At 38.3% G+C, this 16,602-nt stretch overlaps 2 protein-coding genes across 14 annotated transcripts in view; one reads left to right on the plus strand and one right to left on the minus strand.

Annotated features, from left to right (window-relative positions):
- Positions 1-7,905, minus strand: part of PRPF40A (pre-mRNA processing factor 40 homolog A) — a 57,087-nt gene extending 49,182 nt beyond the window's left edge. For 4 of the 9 annotated variants that reach the window (XM_059393974.1, XM_059393972.1, XM_059393971.1 and 1 more), the window contains exons 1-2: positions 6,787-6,996; positions 5,523-5,654 (exon numbers count right to left, since the gene is read on the minus strand). In XM_059393974.1, coding sequence (XP_059249957.1) covers positions 5,523-5,654; positions 6,787-6,996 — 342 coding nt within the window. Of the gene's footprint in view, positions 1-5,522; positions 5,655-6,786; positions 7,189-7,814 lie in introns of those variants that run through there. The other 5 variants (XM_059393977.1, XM_059393976.1, XM_059393975.1 and 2 more) reach the window with 3 other exon arrangements.
- A 251-nt stretch (positions 7,906-8,156) lies between these two features.
- ARL6IP6 (ADP ribosylation factor like GTPase 6 interacting protein 6) overlaps positions 8,157-16,602 on the plus strand; it is a 33,333-nt gene continuing 24,887 nt past the window's right edge. For 3 of the 5 annotated variants that reach the window (XM_059393978.1, XM_059393979.1, XM_059393982.1), the window contains exons 1-2: positions 8,157-8,611; positions 10,178-10,231. In XM_059393978.1, the coding sequence (XP_059249961.1) occupies positions 8,158-8,611; positions 10,178-10,231 (508 nt within the window). In that variant the 5' untranslated portion in view covers position 8,157. The remainder of the gene's footprint in view (positions 8,612-10,177; positions 10,232-16,602) is intronic. The other 2 variants (XM_059393980.1, XM_059393981.1) reach the window with 1 other exon arrangement.

The following is a 16,602-nucleotide window of genomic DNA, read 5'->3' on the forward strand; positions in this document are numbered from 1 at the left end:
GCCTACTTGTGATCTCCGTCTGTCAAATAAATAAATAAAAATCTTAAAAAAAGGAAAAAAACATCCTAGTACAGAGCTACGGGGTACCACAGGTAGCTTAGGTAGCTTTATTAGCTACTGATACACAATCTTACGATGATTTTAAGTCACATCATAAGTATTTCTAAAACACCCAATTAAAAATCAACCTGTTAACCTGTTGAGATTTGTTCTCTTTCCTTTTTAATCCTGTTACTTACTGAATACATCTGTTGTACTCTATGGAGTACTTCATTGTATCTGTTAATACTTATTTTCCTATTCCCTTTTTCCTCCTAAGGACCAGACTAAATGGAAAAACAGCTTCAATACAGCATTTCTCCCAAAATGCTAATTCCATGCAAGGTTAATTCCATGCAATGTGCTAAACAAAGCAAAATAAACACATAAACAGGGAGGTAAGGGAGCCTAGGGAAGTGGGAAAGGGAAGATGGTTAAAAAACAAACAAACCAAGTAACAATGAGAAAAACAGTTTTAAAAGGCTTCTGTGAGACTTCTCAGCATTCTTGGAAAATACTGTGCCCTGTGAATCTCAAAGGAGGAGAGTACAGCTTATTCTTCCGCACTTACAGTCTTCTTAAATCTATCCAAATACTCTCCATACTCAGAAACGCTACTCTAGCTAAAGTTTCTTAATAGATGAGTTCATATTTAACTGTAATGCTATCTAAAGAAATCATTAGTAAATCTATCAAAATCGAACTACATACACAGCTTAGAAGTTATACAAACATATTAGATCTGGGGCAATCTATTTTTTAATAAGTACTTGCCTGGATAATGTAAATGCATACAGAAAGTTACTGAGATTCAATAATTATGAACAAATAACCTAAGGGGGAAAAAGCCTTTTTGTTACTTACCAATGTCCAATTCAACAACAAGGATTCTGTAAATACCCAAAATAATGCTACTTCAAAAGCAACAGTAAAAAATCAATTGGTCAAATCAGTCAGTCTAAGATACACCAATAGTATGGATTTCTGGAAGGCCTATATGCCAAATCGTCATTTACCCGTGAAGGTATGGAAAACTTTTTGTGGTAAAATTTAAAAAGACCATTACTAAAGTCAGACAGATAGAAATACATTTGGCTATAATTTAAAATAAATGGAAACAGGTATTTTTGCTTTATCCACCAAAAATTATTACATTTTATCTTCCATTTTTACCAAATTAAAAAAACAACTATAGAGAGGCAAACACTAAAAATAAGAACTAAGTTGTAGCACTGTAAAGTCACAAGTAACCAATGAAAATAGTCACATGTAACATCTACTATCTCTATGGCCTATACTGTAGGAAAGACTATGTTTTTGTTTCATTCATTCAACAAGTATTTTACCGAGCACCCATGCTGTGCCAAGACTGTGCTCAGCACCTGTGGACTTCTTATAAAGTACAAAACACAGGACCTGCCCTCTAAGAGCTTACAGTCTATTATATGCTGGAAAGACACAGCAAATAAACCCTAAAACAAAACAAAACTAAATCCCAAAATAAGTGAAACAGAGTTACAGGTAAATTTCATAGGATTTTTTTTAATTTGAAAGGGAGGTGTATGTTGGGCAACAAAGTATGCTGATCTTCAGGAGAAGGAAGAACTTGAAATGGCAGAACTTACGTAAGTAAAGTTAAGTTCATGGTAGTAGTGAGCTGTGGGTAGGAGAGCATGAACAGCACAAGCTCACTCAAGAACTAATATAATCAGTCAAGATATCATAAAAAGATATAGCCTGTGTTCAGCTTAGGGGTGTAAAGACATGAAGTTCAGGATTGAGTTGTACTCTGGGAGATTCTTTAAATTGTGGAATTTAGACATTATACCTTAGGTACAAAAAAAAACACTGGAGGTTCTTGGGCAAGGAGACAACATGCTAAAATCAAGAACTTGAGGGGCAGACTTCAAGCAAGAAAACCAGCTCAAAATTTGTTAAGAGTATCCTAGGCATGGGAGTGTAACTACTTGGGTCCAGATGGCAGAAGGAATACAGTCAAGATCTGTTAAAACCTGCCTCACTAATTTTAAGAACAAGAAAATCAAAATCATTTGTGAAAAGCATTCATTTATCAATTTATTGAACAAAGGCAAAAAAGTACTGAATGATTAGAATTAGGGAGGCATTAAAGAATTTTATGTCCAATCAACCCATAAAATCTCATACATATCATCTGTTCTTACCAAATGATCTGAACTGAACCATAGGTTGTTAGAGCTAAAGAAAACTTTAAATCTTTTATTCTACTTTTCTCATTAAAAGAAAAATTAAAAAAAGAAAGAACCACCTAAGAGGACTCTCTTAGGCTTTCAGTGAAGGCAAAATCACCTGTGAAAAAGGTAGGACTTGCATGCGCTTCACATAGAAAGAACAACAAAAATTAGGAAGATGTGAAAACCTTTTAAAAGTAAAACATTCCGGGGCGCCTGGGTCGCTCAGTGGGTTAAGCCTCTGCCTTCAGCTTGGGTCATTATCTCAGGGTCCGGGGATCAAGCCCCACATCAGTCTCTCTGCTCAGCAGGGAGCCTGCTTCCTTCTCTATCTACCTGCCTCTCCACCTACTTGTGATCCCTGTCAAATGAATAAATAAAATCTTCCTAAGTAAAAAATGGCCTCACATACAATCACATCTTAAGGCAAATCTCTACTGCAAATATTTGAGTATTGTCACCAAGCAAGGAAATTACTTTATTAATAACGGTTTTTTAACCAGTGATAAACCATTATTTAATTTCCATATTATCTAAAATTTATACACCTTTCAAGGTCCCTCTCAAATATGAGATTCTATAATCCTGTAAGACAGCTTTCCCATATGAACAGAAGAGGCAAATTTAATCTATATAATAGATATCTCAGATAAACCTGAAATCCACTTTTTAGTAGTAACAGAACAGCTTGAATTCTAAAAAGGGCACAGTAGGTCATCTTCTGAATAAAAACAAACAACCAAACTCCTTCAGAAAACCATAATACCCCTTAAACCTAATTAACTTGATGCATTTGAAAAATTCTGACTTCTGTATGTTGTTATTCTGTCCAGTCTGAATATTATTTTACAAACAAGTTTTAAAATTTCATGTCACATTCAGTACCATTTCAAAGACCAGAATCATTTAGCAAGTAAGACTGGCAGCAATTTTCATTTTCAGCTGGTCCCAAAATGAGATATTAATGTGAACTAGGCAATATACATGAAGGTTCCATAACCTTCAGTTCCAGTCTAAAAAATCTGTAAACTAATTTTTAAAAATTGTATGACAGAACTCTACCAACTTTGTGTCACTATAGCGAACTATATAAGCACGCTGCTGTTTTTCATTAACTTCTGACCATTAATACCTCAAAGTGGATAGAAGATCAATTTTACTAACCGTCCACTTTTATTTTTAAGCAAGTTGTTTACTGGGCTTTAAATTAGATTTCTAGATTACTTGAGTTTATTTAAATTATCCATGCCCTCCAAGTCAGTTACCAAAGCTCAAATAAGAATTAGTTTTACCAAGATTTGGGCCCCATAAAAGTTGAATATTAAAAGGAAAAAAAGAAACAATTGAATTTTAAGGAAAAACAATGAAGATTTTCTTGGGACCCTAGAAGCTGGACTCTTAAGTCATTCATTCATTATCCTAATAGGAGCCAACAGGGAGAGAGAGACTTAAACATCTAAATAGTCAGGTGCATTTAAAGATACATGGCATAAACTGGTCTAGGAAAAAAGAAGAAAACCACAAGGTAAAATTCAGAGTATTTCAACAGATGTGTACCAAATAGCAAGTAATCTTTCTAGGAAGATGGTCACTGATATAGCTAAAGAGAAAGGGCCATAAAGGAAACTGTGACCAGCTTATGTCAATGAGATACATGAAAGTACTTTAAAAAAATAAATAAATATAATCTGCATTTTACTAGAAATGACTAGCTGGTGTCTTGGTTTGGTAGTGCAATAGCACCATTACAGCAAGGGTAAACAGGTCAATCCCTTGCAAAACTTACCTTGATTGGCCCAATGGAAACAGAAGGCCCCAGAAAAGAGAGAAGCATCTGGCAGTAGCAAATTGTTTTATTTTATCTTTCTGTGGAAAGAAACTAATTTTAAATAAGAACCAGAGCATTTAAAGAATAAATATTTTTTAAAGCTCATTATCTAGTTAGAGCAGCTCTACTAAGAAAACCAGAAGAGCTCCTTGCTGCTTAGAGATGGAAAGAAACAGAAGAATCAGAGTTGTTTCTCCATCACCTAAGAAAATTTTAAAACTTGTGTTATTCTAGAACAACAGAATAAAACGGTTCTTTCAAAAGCAAAAACAAAAAACAAACCCCAAAAAACCCCCAAAACTCCTATGGGCAGAATCTTTTGGGCCTGGTGTCTTTGAACAAAGATTTTTGTACAAAATTAAGGGCTACATTATAAATAAAAAGGAAGAAAATCACTTGACATTAAGCCCTTTTACTCCTAAGGTTAAGTTCAAAGAAAAAGACACAAAGCAAGGTCCTTTCTCCACTACAATTTCACCAATAGCTTAAAATATCAAGGCTTAAGTGATTATCAACACAAACAGTATTAATTAACAAAAAGACCATACCTAATTGACTGGCTTTCCAATATATTTTATCAGCCTAAATTTTTGATGATTTATTGAGATACTCAAATTGAAAGAACTCAGCCACCAAAGAATATGTGTATTACAGAACCTGACAGGGGGCATAAAATTATTCATGGTAACTGAACCTGTTACCTTTCTTGGATGCTTCTCTAGGAACTCAGTTCTACTGAATTCACTGAGTCAGCATTAAAACCTTTTGATCTAAATCACTCCCACAAAATGTCCATTTACAATTTATGCTGGGGATGAAAGGGACAGCTCAAAAGCAGGAGTGCAGAAGCAGTAAGCATTAAAACAAAACAGAAATAAAACAGTATTAAGTGGAACGTGAACCACCTATTGGCACTGCCCTATGAAGAATCAAATTAGAGTAGAATCTCCCTTCTCTACCCCCACTGCACGCGCAGGCACACACACACATACACAAGAAGAAGCTATTTCAGAAATAAACTTTATTCTAAAGCAAAGACCTAAACAATTGCTATTTTTAGATTCTATGCATTTATGTGGTCCATGGACATAAGTTATGTTGACCTATAAAATAATATTCACTCTTCAAACATTAACTTCAATTAACATACTTGGAAAAAAGAATGTTAATACACTAAGAAGACTACACGTACAATTACTTGAAAAAAGAACTCTTAGTTTTGTTGTAGCAGAAAATAAATTTTTTATACAGAAGGCTTTTCCTTACATTCAAAATTTGATTAGTGTAACGACTCAACATTTGACTTATTTAACAATATTATTTTGACATAAACTAATTCTTAAACAGCTACAAATATTGACCCAGGTTTTGAAATCTTGACACAATGATACCACAGGCAAAAATAAACAACAAACAAATACAAAATAAAACAAAAACATTCTTACTTGTCCCATTGGTGGCCCTCCCATAGGGGGCATCATTTGCGGCATCATTCCATGAGGTACAGGAGGCATATTCGCTCTCTGACCCATAGGGTGCATTCCCATTGGGGCATAATGCATGCCAGGATGCCCCATCTGAAAAACAGGGACAATTTAAAAATCAGCAAGTAAGACAAATGCTTCTCAAAAATCTGATTTCCACATATTGGTTATGTGCAGTGCTTTAATATTAGATGAATGTGTGATTCAGTTACTGGGTTAGCTTATACTTCCTTGTCTTAAACAAAATGCACTACCCACCAGTATTCATAATGAGCTTGCAACTGACCAAACTACAGAAAGAAATAGGAAAAATTAAGATAATTACTGGACAGCTAGAGTATATATTTTATTTTTCAGAGTAACCTGCTTTAATCAGTTAGCTTACTAAACCTGAGAAACATGTGAAAACCAATTTAAAAACTGTTATGGGTGAAAAACCACAACTCTGTTCTATTTCACACAGCAGATAGCTAGTTAATATCTTAACCATAACTATTCTTAAATTTATATTTAAGTTAATTTTAAACTTTGAAACGAGGATTTTCCAAATTCTTTCGGATAAGAGCTGGTCTCAACAGAACACAAACATTATGGGTAACCAGGGACACTTAACTCCTAACATGTGAACATAGTACTTCCTAAAAGAATCTTCAACACAAGGAAAATTACTTCTGCCAAAAAAAGAAAAAAAAAATTTTTTTTTCAGACTAAGGTCTATCACTCAAAGACCCTAAATACAAACAACTAACATTTCCATTTTAATTCCCTTTTAAAAGACAACTATTTCTTTACCTTGGTGCCCATTGTTCCAGGTCTTAAGACCAGGTAATTATCCCCTGCCAATCTTCCCGGCTGTACCCCTTGCAACCACCACTACTACTGGTGAAAACAGATTTTGGCAGCCTCTCTCAAAGTCTACATAATCAAGTTTCCGCCTCCCCCTCCCTGCTACAGCGGGCCTACCTCTCCAAAACGCTCACCCCGCCCAAGGCCCAGCACCTCCACCGCGCATCTGTCTAGGCCAAGCCCAGTAAGAACTTCCAGGGACCCACATTCTTCCCTTTGTGCATCCCCACTCTCCAATTCTCCTCCTCGTTACATAGCCCACCATCTCGAGCTCTTTCTTCGTCCACTCTCATCTTCTTCTCCTTTTGGAAAAAGCTTCCTGCCTCTCTGACTTCGTTTTTCATTGTGCCGCTTTCCCCCTGCTCCACCGATCCCTTACCGAGGGCCGTCTCCTCAGGAAGCCGTCAGCAGAGACCCAAGAACTGGAGCAGAGGCTTGAGCCGGACAATCTCCGCTCCCCGTCCCCGGGACCCCGCGAAGGAGGATGGCTCTCCATTTCACTCACCATGAGGCCTCCACGCTCCGCTCCCGTCCCCGGCCTCATCGTCGGGCTCAGACTGCTCCGCCGGCGGCCACTGCCGCTACACATACCAACAAGAAGCGATCTGAGTGGCTGGCGCCCACTGGGGCCAAAGGTTAAAGGCTGCCCTGCGCTACGGGGCGGGATCAGCGGGGCCAATAAGCTGACAGGCTTCCCGACTGTCCAATCAGAGTGCGCTGCCGACACGCAGCTCTGCGGCGATTCGCCCCCAGCCTCAGCCTCACTCGGCGTCGCCTGCATGGACGGGGGGGAGGGGGACGGAGGAAGTTTCTGCGCCTCCGCCGGGAAAACTCCACCAACTTTCCCCGGAGAAGGGAAGACAACGGTGTCCCAGCTTCCCGAGCTTAGACCACCTCACCCCGTAGGGGGTGGGGCAGTTGGGGCCTGCCACCTTCACTCCCTCCGCCCGAGTTACGTACGCCCCACAAACCTGAGGCTGCCCGGGGTGGGGTGGGGTGGGGGTGGGGTAAGCAGCTTCTAGCGTTAGCGGTGGCGGGGGCCAGGCGCGCGCGCGCGCGGTGCTCGAGGAGGAGCGGGGGCGGGGAACAGGAGAGGAAGGGGGGGGGCTCCTTAAGCGAGGGTTCGAGCTCTTTACGCACCGGCTGGAAAGCCCGCGGAGGGGGCGGGAAGGAGGCGTGTCGAGCGGGGTGGAGGGAAGTTGTGATGGGGCGGGAAGAACAATGCAAAAGAGAAAGAGAGAAGGGCAGTTAGGCAGGTGGGAGCGGAGCCAGAGAAAAATAGGAGCGTATAGCAGAAGAAGGGAGAAAGCTAATCGATTGGGAAATGGGAATCCGAGGGGTATGGGCGGGCGCTAGGACCGGGCGTCGAGAAGATGCGGCTTTGGTGCTACTGGGGCGCGCGCTTGCCTGGAGGTGACGCGGTCGTGGCGGAGGTCTCTGGCTGGGACGAAGCACTGCAGGGAGAGGAGACTTGGCTAGCTTTAGCCTCGGCTCGGCTCTTAATGCGCACTTCTCTGCTTTCTTTCCTTCCTACTGAGCTGGGGTCGTGCTCTGGCCCAGGGGCGCCCAGCCTTTCTTTAGGTCCCACTGCACCTTCCCCGCCCAGTTGCGCACCTCTGCGCCCCCCTGCGCGACAGTGCCGGGTGGTGGAGGCTGGGGGGGGGGTCTGGCCGCTGATTGGCTGCTGCGAGCACGGGGCGGGGCGAGTGGGAGGCTCTCGACCTCCGCGGGCCCGCTAGTCTTTCCCGCCATGTCGTTCGTGGAAGGCGGGCGGCGCTCCGCTGCTCAGCGCCGACGTCTTGACACCCCTGTCACGTTTTCCCGGCCCGCGATTTCCACGTTCACTCAGGGGGATGGTTGGGGTGAGGGTGAAGTGGACGAGGAGGACGGGTGCGACCAAGTGGCCCGTGATCTGCGGGCGGAGTTCTCGGCCGGGGCGTCGTCGGAGCCTAGAAAGGGCTCTCTATTCCGGCGGGACGGGGACGGGTCTCCGGTTCTGCCCGATAAGCGCAATGGCATTTTCTCGGCGGTTGCGGACGACGGAGCCCAGGCTCGGCGGTGGCCGGTCCAGATCCTCTCAATTCTTTGTTCGCTGCTGTTCGCCATCCTCCTCGCCTTCCTCCTCGCCATCGCCTACCTGATCGTAAAAGGTACTGAAGCTCCGGCGCTGAAAGTCTCTGTCCAGAGTAAAGTTGATCTTGGACGTAGGTCTTGACTTTCATCTGCCTCCTCCCCATCAAAGGCCGGCAAGCTGGTAGTGGCTTTCACCCAGAGTCCTCACTGGCACCTTTCTTTGCTCATCCTCTTTTGTTTTGTTTTGTCTTCGGAATGGTGAAACACCCTGGTGCAAGCTTAGGAGACCCATTTTCAGAAAGGGTCTTGATTAAATGGGTATTCTTGAAGCGACAGTAGAGTCAGTGAACACTTGGGGTGAAATGTTGACAAAATGAAGCATTATGGAGGACAGCAGTCCTTAAAGAGGTGAAAAGTGTGTGATTAAAATAGGCTATTCATATTCAAAGACTTTGTTTAATCCACGAATGGTTAGAGGTATGCTATTCACTAATTTTGTACACGCACAGAATTCCAGAAAGAACGGATTTTCACCCACAGCCAAAAGTTCAACTTCTACAGGTAAAATAATTAGCACCTCTTGGTTTTGTATTAGGTTTTCAACAGAGTGTAGTGGTGAAGTTTTGTAACAGGACCTAAATAACCTATTCTCTGATTATTAGTTTTATTTTCTTGAGTGTGAAGTTTAAGTATCAACCAGATTGGAATAGAAAGAGATGTACTGTGAAAAAGTTTTCAAAGTTTATCCTGTAAATTGTATGGTTGGATATTTATTTTACAGTGGAAAGAATCAGACGCGAGTTTAAATCTCAGTTCTCGTTCGTGTGTGACTTTGGCCAAGTTACTAACAAAAATTAAAACAAAAACTACTTTAGTTCTGTGAGAAGCACCCAACAAGTTGCCACGCAAGTTTTAGGGTTTTTTTGTTTTGTTTTGTTTTTTTGTTTTGTTTTTTAACTAAATAGAATTAAATCAGCTTAACTCCAGTTTTAATTTTTTCCTCATTGCTTCCAAGCTCCTACTGGGCTGCAGATGGCAGCTAACAACTTAGGCTTGATTTTTATACACAAGACAGTTTAGAGTAAATGTGAATCTCTTCATACAATGATCTTGGGTGTCAATGTTAAATTTGTGTTTCATATTTAACATTGTTTAACAGTGTTTCATTACTCTTTCACTCCCCTCCTCTTTTTTTCCACTGTATCTTGGAGAGAGTTTTGTAGGTTATTTCCCTTGTGCTGTGAGAGATTTCCTTTATATTATTAAGTCACAAAACTTGGTAAGCGGAGTCCTATGCAGAAGACATTGAGTTGTGCTTACTTTTGAGAATGGAAGAAAGGAATCTAATATGCTGTGTAATTTCCATTGCTTAAAATACTTTTAGGGGCACCTGGCTGACAGAAGAGCATGTGTGATTTGAGGTTTTGAGTTTGAGCCCCACATTGGGGGTAGAGATTAAATAAATAAAATATTTTCACAATAACTCTAAGAAGCTTTGTGTATATGTGGCAGTTGACTCATAAATGCTTTATTTGCATACTGAAGGTTCATAGCTGGTATATGGAATCAGAATTTCGACCCATTTGTTTCTGACTCCACAGCATTTTCCACAGGTTCACAATATTTTTCCAGCCTTTAAGCTATTCAAGTAGTAAAATCATCTTTTTTACTCAAGCCTTCTTTTTTTGTATTTACAGAGTTGCATGCTGAGAATTTAAAGACTGAAGAGGACATAGACACTGGGCTACTAGGTATAACTTAACTGTCACTCGATTTGCTTTTGAGTTCATTTTTATTTTGCAAGATCATGTTTAAACTACAAAGTTTTGGGTAAAATACTTAATCACTTGTGCAATTCATTCAGTCTTAATTTTTTTATTTGTGTTTGTGGTAAATCTTATTAGATTTTATATATACTTGGTGTGTGTGGGTGTACACCACACATGCTAGAAATACAGTTTGAACATAGCTGTATGTGACAAAGACCCAGAGACTACTTAACATTTTCTTGCTACTTTCTAGAAAAGTATCCCTATACCTTTTTCCAGGAATTAAAAACATACAAAAAAAACTTCTTCATGAACTTAGCAAAGATGACATCTTAAGCAGGCCTCAGGAGAAACTTAAGTTTAAATCTCCTCTAAGCAAATTGTTTTTTAAAAAATGTAGTAAGTATTGGACATACTTGTACAGGTTATTGACAACGAAGAGTCAGACTTGAGTTTCTATAGAATGCTGTACAGAGGTGCGCCTGGGTGACTCAGTCCTTAAGCATCTGCCTTCAGCTTAGGTCATGATCCCAGGGTCCCTGCTTCTACCTATCCCTCTGGCTGCTGCTAACCCTGCTTTTGCTCTTTCTTTCTGTCATATAAATAAATAAAATCTTAAAAAAAAAAAAAAAAGAATGCCATACAGATTACTAGTGAAAACTTTAAGGGTTTTTTATCTTGTATTTATCTCTTCCGACAGAATGATTTTGAAGCATCCAGAGCTTTACTGGTTTGGGATATTTTACTCCTGTTTGCTGTTAATTTATTCAGTTAATCATTCTGAATTGTAAAAAAAAATAGTTGAGATCCTATCCTTCATGTCACCCCCTCTCCTAATTTTAGCAGATCTATTTAATCTCTTCAAGGCTTATGCCCCACAATGATAAAAAATACAGTCTGACTGATTTTGCAGAAGAGGATACCTTTATATTCAAAATATAGAAACAAATTAGTCTCATGAAAACTTTTCTTGGTCTTCTCAACTTCTTGCATGAGAAGATGTACTTTACAGTTACACATTTTATCAGCGTATGTTGTTACACTGTATCATCTCTAAAAACAGCCAAGGTTATGAGGCTTTTCATAGCATTTATTGATCTGTCAACTTGATGCCACAAGAATAGAACAGAATCTTAAGAACTAGGCATGAATTCTGTGTTGCTATTTAAAAGTTAGAAAACTTCATTCAGTGAACATTTATGAAAAACATAGGGTGGCACTTGTCATCTGAAGGAATGGCTTGTTCAATATCAAAAGGAATGTAATAAGGCGTTGTCGTTTTCCTGCTTCTTTTTCTACTTCCAGTTAGTCTGATATTACTTTTGGATGTGCCTGATAGATACCTAATACAATGACAGCTAATATGAAGATCATTAAGTGTTTCCTAATGGCATGAATTCACTTTCAAGATTCAGGAGCAATCTCAGGAGTGAGGAGAAATTACTGTATCTTTGTGGCCAAAAAACCCTACTAAACAATAGTTATGCCAAAACAAAAATCCTTATTTTGAACCGATGCTTTGGTGGTCAGATAGAGAGTATACTCAATATCTAGTGAACTAATTCAGTCACTTTCCTGGGGATAACTTTGAAGTGTGCATAGTTATAACAAATATTCATATTCATTGTAATGTGTAATAGAAAATGCTTTTCTGTAGAAAGAGTATAGAATTCTTAACCTGTCTCAGAGAAGCAGTGCCAAGATGATTAAGCACCTATAAAGTTGAAGTTACTGAAATAACACATTGTTCTAAGCTGGAATTCTCTTCCATTGGAAGAAAATACACTATAACCTCTCTGCAGAAGAATGTTTTGACTTGACTACTAGCCTCCAGTTAAAAGTCTAATTGAGACAGCTGATTGTTGGAAATAGGCCAGTTTTTTTTTTCAAATTTTGACTTGCAATCAAATCAACCTTGAGTTAGCTTAGGTATGAAGAAGGATTGCTGCATTAGCTTATTTGTGAAGTAATGCCTGTGGAATTATATCCTTACCTGTTTACAATTGATATAAAAGTTTTTAACATGAATAAACAATCTTAAATAAAAACTGTGTTGAATTTGTCCACTATTTATAGGAAAAGTGGAATGTAGCCTTTTTAAATCCTGATTTTGTTGTATTTCATTGCACTTATTTTGCCTTGTTTGCTAGGTACCTCATAGGTAAATATAATGTTTGTTTTGTGTATTACCCTTTTTTGCTGTAATTACTATTGTTCGTACTTGTTATCTTTATATTTCTGTGATTCCTATTTAAATTTTACTGCAAATTGCCTCAAATCTTTAAGAATCACCTGGTTTTTAGAATCAAATAATATAAGCATACTAGCTACTCTCCCTTGAAAGAGTTCTCTTTCTAGAAAGAGTAATAAAAATTTTGCACACTGCAGATTTTTTTATTGCAATTTAAGCCTGGTCCAAGATTGGCATAGCTCATTAAGAGCAAATTTTAGCAACAGCTCTCATTTTAGTATGCTTAAGAATCACCTGGACTTTCTTTTAAAAAGTATCTTTAGGTTTTGTTTCAGCTCAGGGTAGAGTCCAAGAATCTTCATTTTTTATAGGTGATTTTGATACCCCACAGTTTAAGAAATAGTTTTGCAGGGTAAGAATCTCGTTTTTTTTTTTTAAAGAAGTGTGGGGTTTTTTTTTGTTTTTGAAGATTTTATTTTTAAGTAATCTTTATACCCAACATGGGGCTCAGTCTTACAACCGTGAGATCAAGAGTCATACATCCTACTGACTGAACCAGCCAGGAGCCCCTAAAAAGTGTGTTTAAAGGCAGTTAAAGTCCTTGCAAGTTGACTAGTGACAGACTAATAAGATATAAGTCCAATTGCCTCTTAAGAAACCTGACTTTGAAAGGATCTGCAACACTGCCATTCTCTTGTCATCTTTGCCTGAAAGCAGTCTTCTTGGGAAACTCTGTTTATAATTTAAACAAAAAGATTCATGATGAGCATGGTATCAGTGCATTTGGGAAGTTAATTGATCCTAATGGTTAATAGGGTTATGCTATCAATGTTCCTCTTTATTGGTGAGGTAGACCAGCCAGGAAGATGTAAGAAATGCTGTCACCTGGTTTTAGAACTCATCTACCTTAATCATCCCTAGGTGGCATTAGAAGGACTTTCCTTTTATAATTGTCCTACAAACCATTCACTACTGTAAGCCTGTTTTTCAAGGAGAGAAATAAAACTTAAGTTTACTTAGTTAAATCACATTTTAGTCCTTCCTGCTAAAGGTTCTTCTCAGGCCAGATTGATTGCACTAATATAAAACGTAGAAATTAGGTGCACCTGGGTGGCTTAAAGCCTCTGCCCGCAGCTGGGGTTGGGCTCTCTGCTCAGCAGGGAGCCTGCTCCCCCTCCGTCGCCTCTCTGCCTACTTGTGATCTTTGTCAAATAAATAAATAAAATTTTTTTTTTAAAAAGCAAACAGAAATAGGAATTATTTCATTTTTTTACATTAACTTTTGTATCCATCACATTTTCCAAGTTTTATAACTTTTCACATACTTAGTTCTATTTCCAATTTTTACATTTTTTTCATATCTTACTACAGTGTATGATAAAATGACCTTTTATTTGAGGCAAGCCTGAAATAAGCACATAAGAAAAACAAAGATAGGCTATTACCAGAAAATGCTTAATCTAAGACTACTGTCATTAAATTAAATGTAGGACTAGTACTTTTAATATACATGTCCTAAGTATTCCATACAGAAATTGTAATTGACTTCATGGAGTTCCTTCAGTCTGAAAAGATTTTTGGTACTTGTCACTCTTGACATCTACTAGTTAATAGTTAACATTAAGTCTCTCTTGTGGCTAAGACCAGATATGTAGCATTTTGCATTGTCAGGGGCTATTCTTGTTTGTTTGTTTTTTAAGATTTTATTTATTAAGAGAGAGAGTGTGAGAGAGAGCATGAGAGCTTAGAAGGTCAGAGGGAGAAGTGGACTCCGCATGGAGCTGGGAGCCCAATGCGAGACTTGTTCCGGGGACTCTTGAGATCATGACCTGAGCCGAAGGCAGTTGCTTAGCCAACTGAGCCACCCAGGTATATTCTTGTTTTTAAGCTACCTATCTAGTTATCCTTTATGATTGAGGTGTTTATAGGCTTGTGAACATTTACAGAGATGATTGATACAATACTAAGTTCAATCAAAGATGAAAACAATTCATTTGACGAGTTTATCAGTTATTTACTCTGCCAAGAGATAAGTGAGACTCTACCCTCATGATTTCATAAGATAGAACATTAGAATCTTGGTAAAAATTTCCAAGAGAAAGGATGCGTTGGAAAGTGACCCGTTCTCTTAGAAAGGCACAGGTTGAAAACAACCATTCAGTTTCTTCCTTACAGTGAAAAATAATGGAAACTGAACTTAAACTGTTTTCAGTGAATGTATTGAGCGTTGTAATTTGAGGCCAGTATGTATTAAGGATATGATATAGTGCTCTCTGCAGCTGGGTGGGGTAACTCAAGTAATCATTGAAAATTTCACAAATATGTTCTCCTGTGGCTGTGTGTGTAAAATTGTGTGTATTGCTTATTAGTTGAAGAATGACGACTAAGGCAAAAAAGAAGAGAAAAACAAAAGCCCAAAAGTACTGGAAAAATGAAACCAAAATTTTAGATAACTTACCTGAGTTTTAGATCTTTTTATTTTCTATTTTCTACAATTAATGACAATGACTCTCAATAAAAAAAACTTTTTTATTATTATATGATCTCTGATATGAGAAATTTGAGAGGCAAGGCGGGAAGTTGTGGGGAGTAGGGAGAGAAAAATGAAACAAGATGGGATCTGGAGAGAGACAAACCATAAGAGACTCTTAATCTCAGTAAACAAACAGGGTTGCTGGGGGTGGGAGGTTTAGGGATAGGGTGGCTGGGCCATGGACATTGGGGAGGGTATGTGCTGTGGTGAGTGCTGTGAAATGTGTAGGCCTGGTGATTCACAGACCTGTACCCCTGGGGCAAATAATGTATTACATGTTAATAAAAATATTAATTAATTTTTTAAAAAGAAAATCTTTGTTTAAAGAAAAGCACAAATTTAAGCTTAGAAAAATATAAGTAACATTCAGCAATTAATAATATTTTTAACCTTTGTGGTATGCCAAACTTTATTAATTTTTTACATGTGTTATTTCACCTAGTATTGCCAACCTTCCTGCATTCATTCACATAAATTATCTTCTGAACCAAAATTCACAACAATGTATATTAAAATTTTTATGTCACTAGATAGCTTAGGCACAACAGTAAGGAAGAAATAATATGGGTCATTAGCAAGAATTATTGGCAGCCCAATTATTTGTCTTAAAAATCATTGCAGGGCTCCTTACTACATAGAAGTGTAATGAGAAGCCCACATTGGGAACTCTAATCCCCAAGAAATTGGGATCTGGGGAGATGTTTCTTAGGCCAATCAAGTAAAACTTGAACTGGCATTAGAATTAGCTGAAGACTTAAAGCTTATCTTACTAGACTTCGCCTGTTCTAGAGTTTCTGACTCAGTAGGTGTGGTATGGAACCCACAAATTCTTCATTTTTAATAAATTTCTAGGTGATGCTTATGCTTCTAGTTCATGAGAATCACTGGTCTAGTAGTTCACAAACCTGACATAATCAATAACAAAATCCTGCAGATTTTCTTTTTTCGAAATTAAAAGATCTCAAAACCTATCCTTACCTACTCAAAGTGAAGTCACTTAATTGGCTACATGTTTGAATGCTCAATATAAGTCAAGGTCTGTTGGACCCATTTTTTAATTCTCTTGAACAATACTGTTTGTAAAACGGGTATTTCGTGACTTTTTATTCTTTCTTGGGGCATCTTCCAGAGACTAGTTATGTTTTTGATGGAATGAAGCTTATTTAATCTTGAAATATTGGTCTGTTGGATCCTTTTATAAATCTAAGATACATCCTGGGATTTTAGTGATCTTTTCTATATCTCAATTCTTTTTCCATAGTCACTCTCCCTCTCTCAAATGAATAAAAAAATATTTTAAAAAAATGGTGGAATCATAAATTATGCAATAGAATTATGGCTATGTGTACTGATATAAAAGGTCTCATCAGTATGTGAGAGTAGCAAAGCACAGGACAGTTTTTCTGGTGAGAATTCTGATTGCTTTTAGGAGTAGAATTGGCTAATTGAGGTAGGAAGACTTTAACTTTTATATGCTTTTGTACTGTTTACAAATTATGTTAACTCTTGATAAAATGGAGTTACGTAGCATTAGTTGTCAAGTTTTTGACTTCAGGATTCTGGAGGAGGGTACTTGTTAAGATTCAGTTGTTGCTAGTTGCCAACTTGTATGGCTTTTCTGCTTGTTCA

Source organism: Mustela nigripes, chromosome 3 (assembly GCF_022355385.1).
Source record: "Mustela nigripes isolate SB6536 chromosome 3, MUSNIG.SB6536, whole genome shotgun sequence".
Lineage (NCBI taxonomy): Eukaryota > Metazoa > Chordata > Mammalia > Carnivora > Mustelidae > Mustela > Mustela nigripes.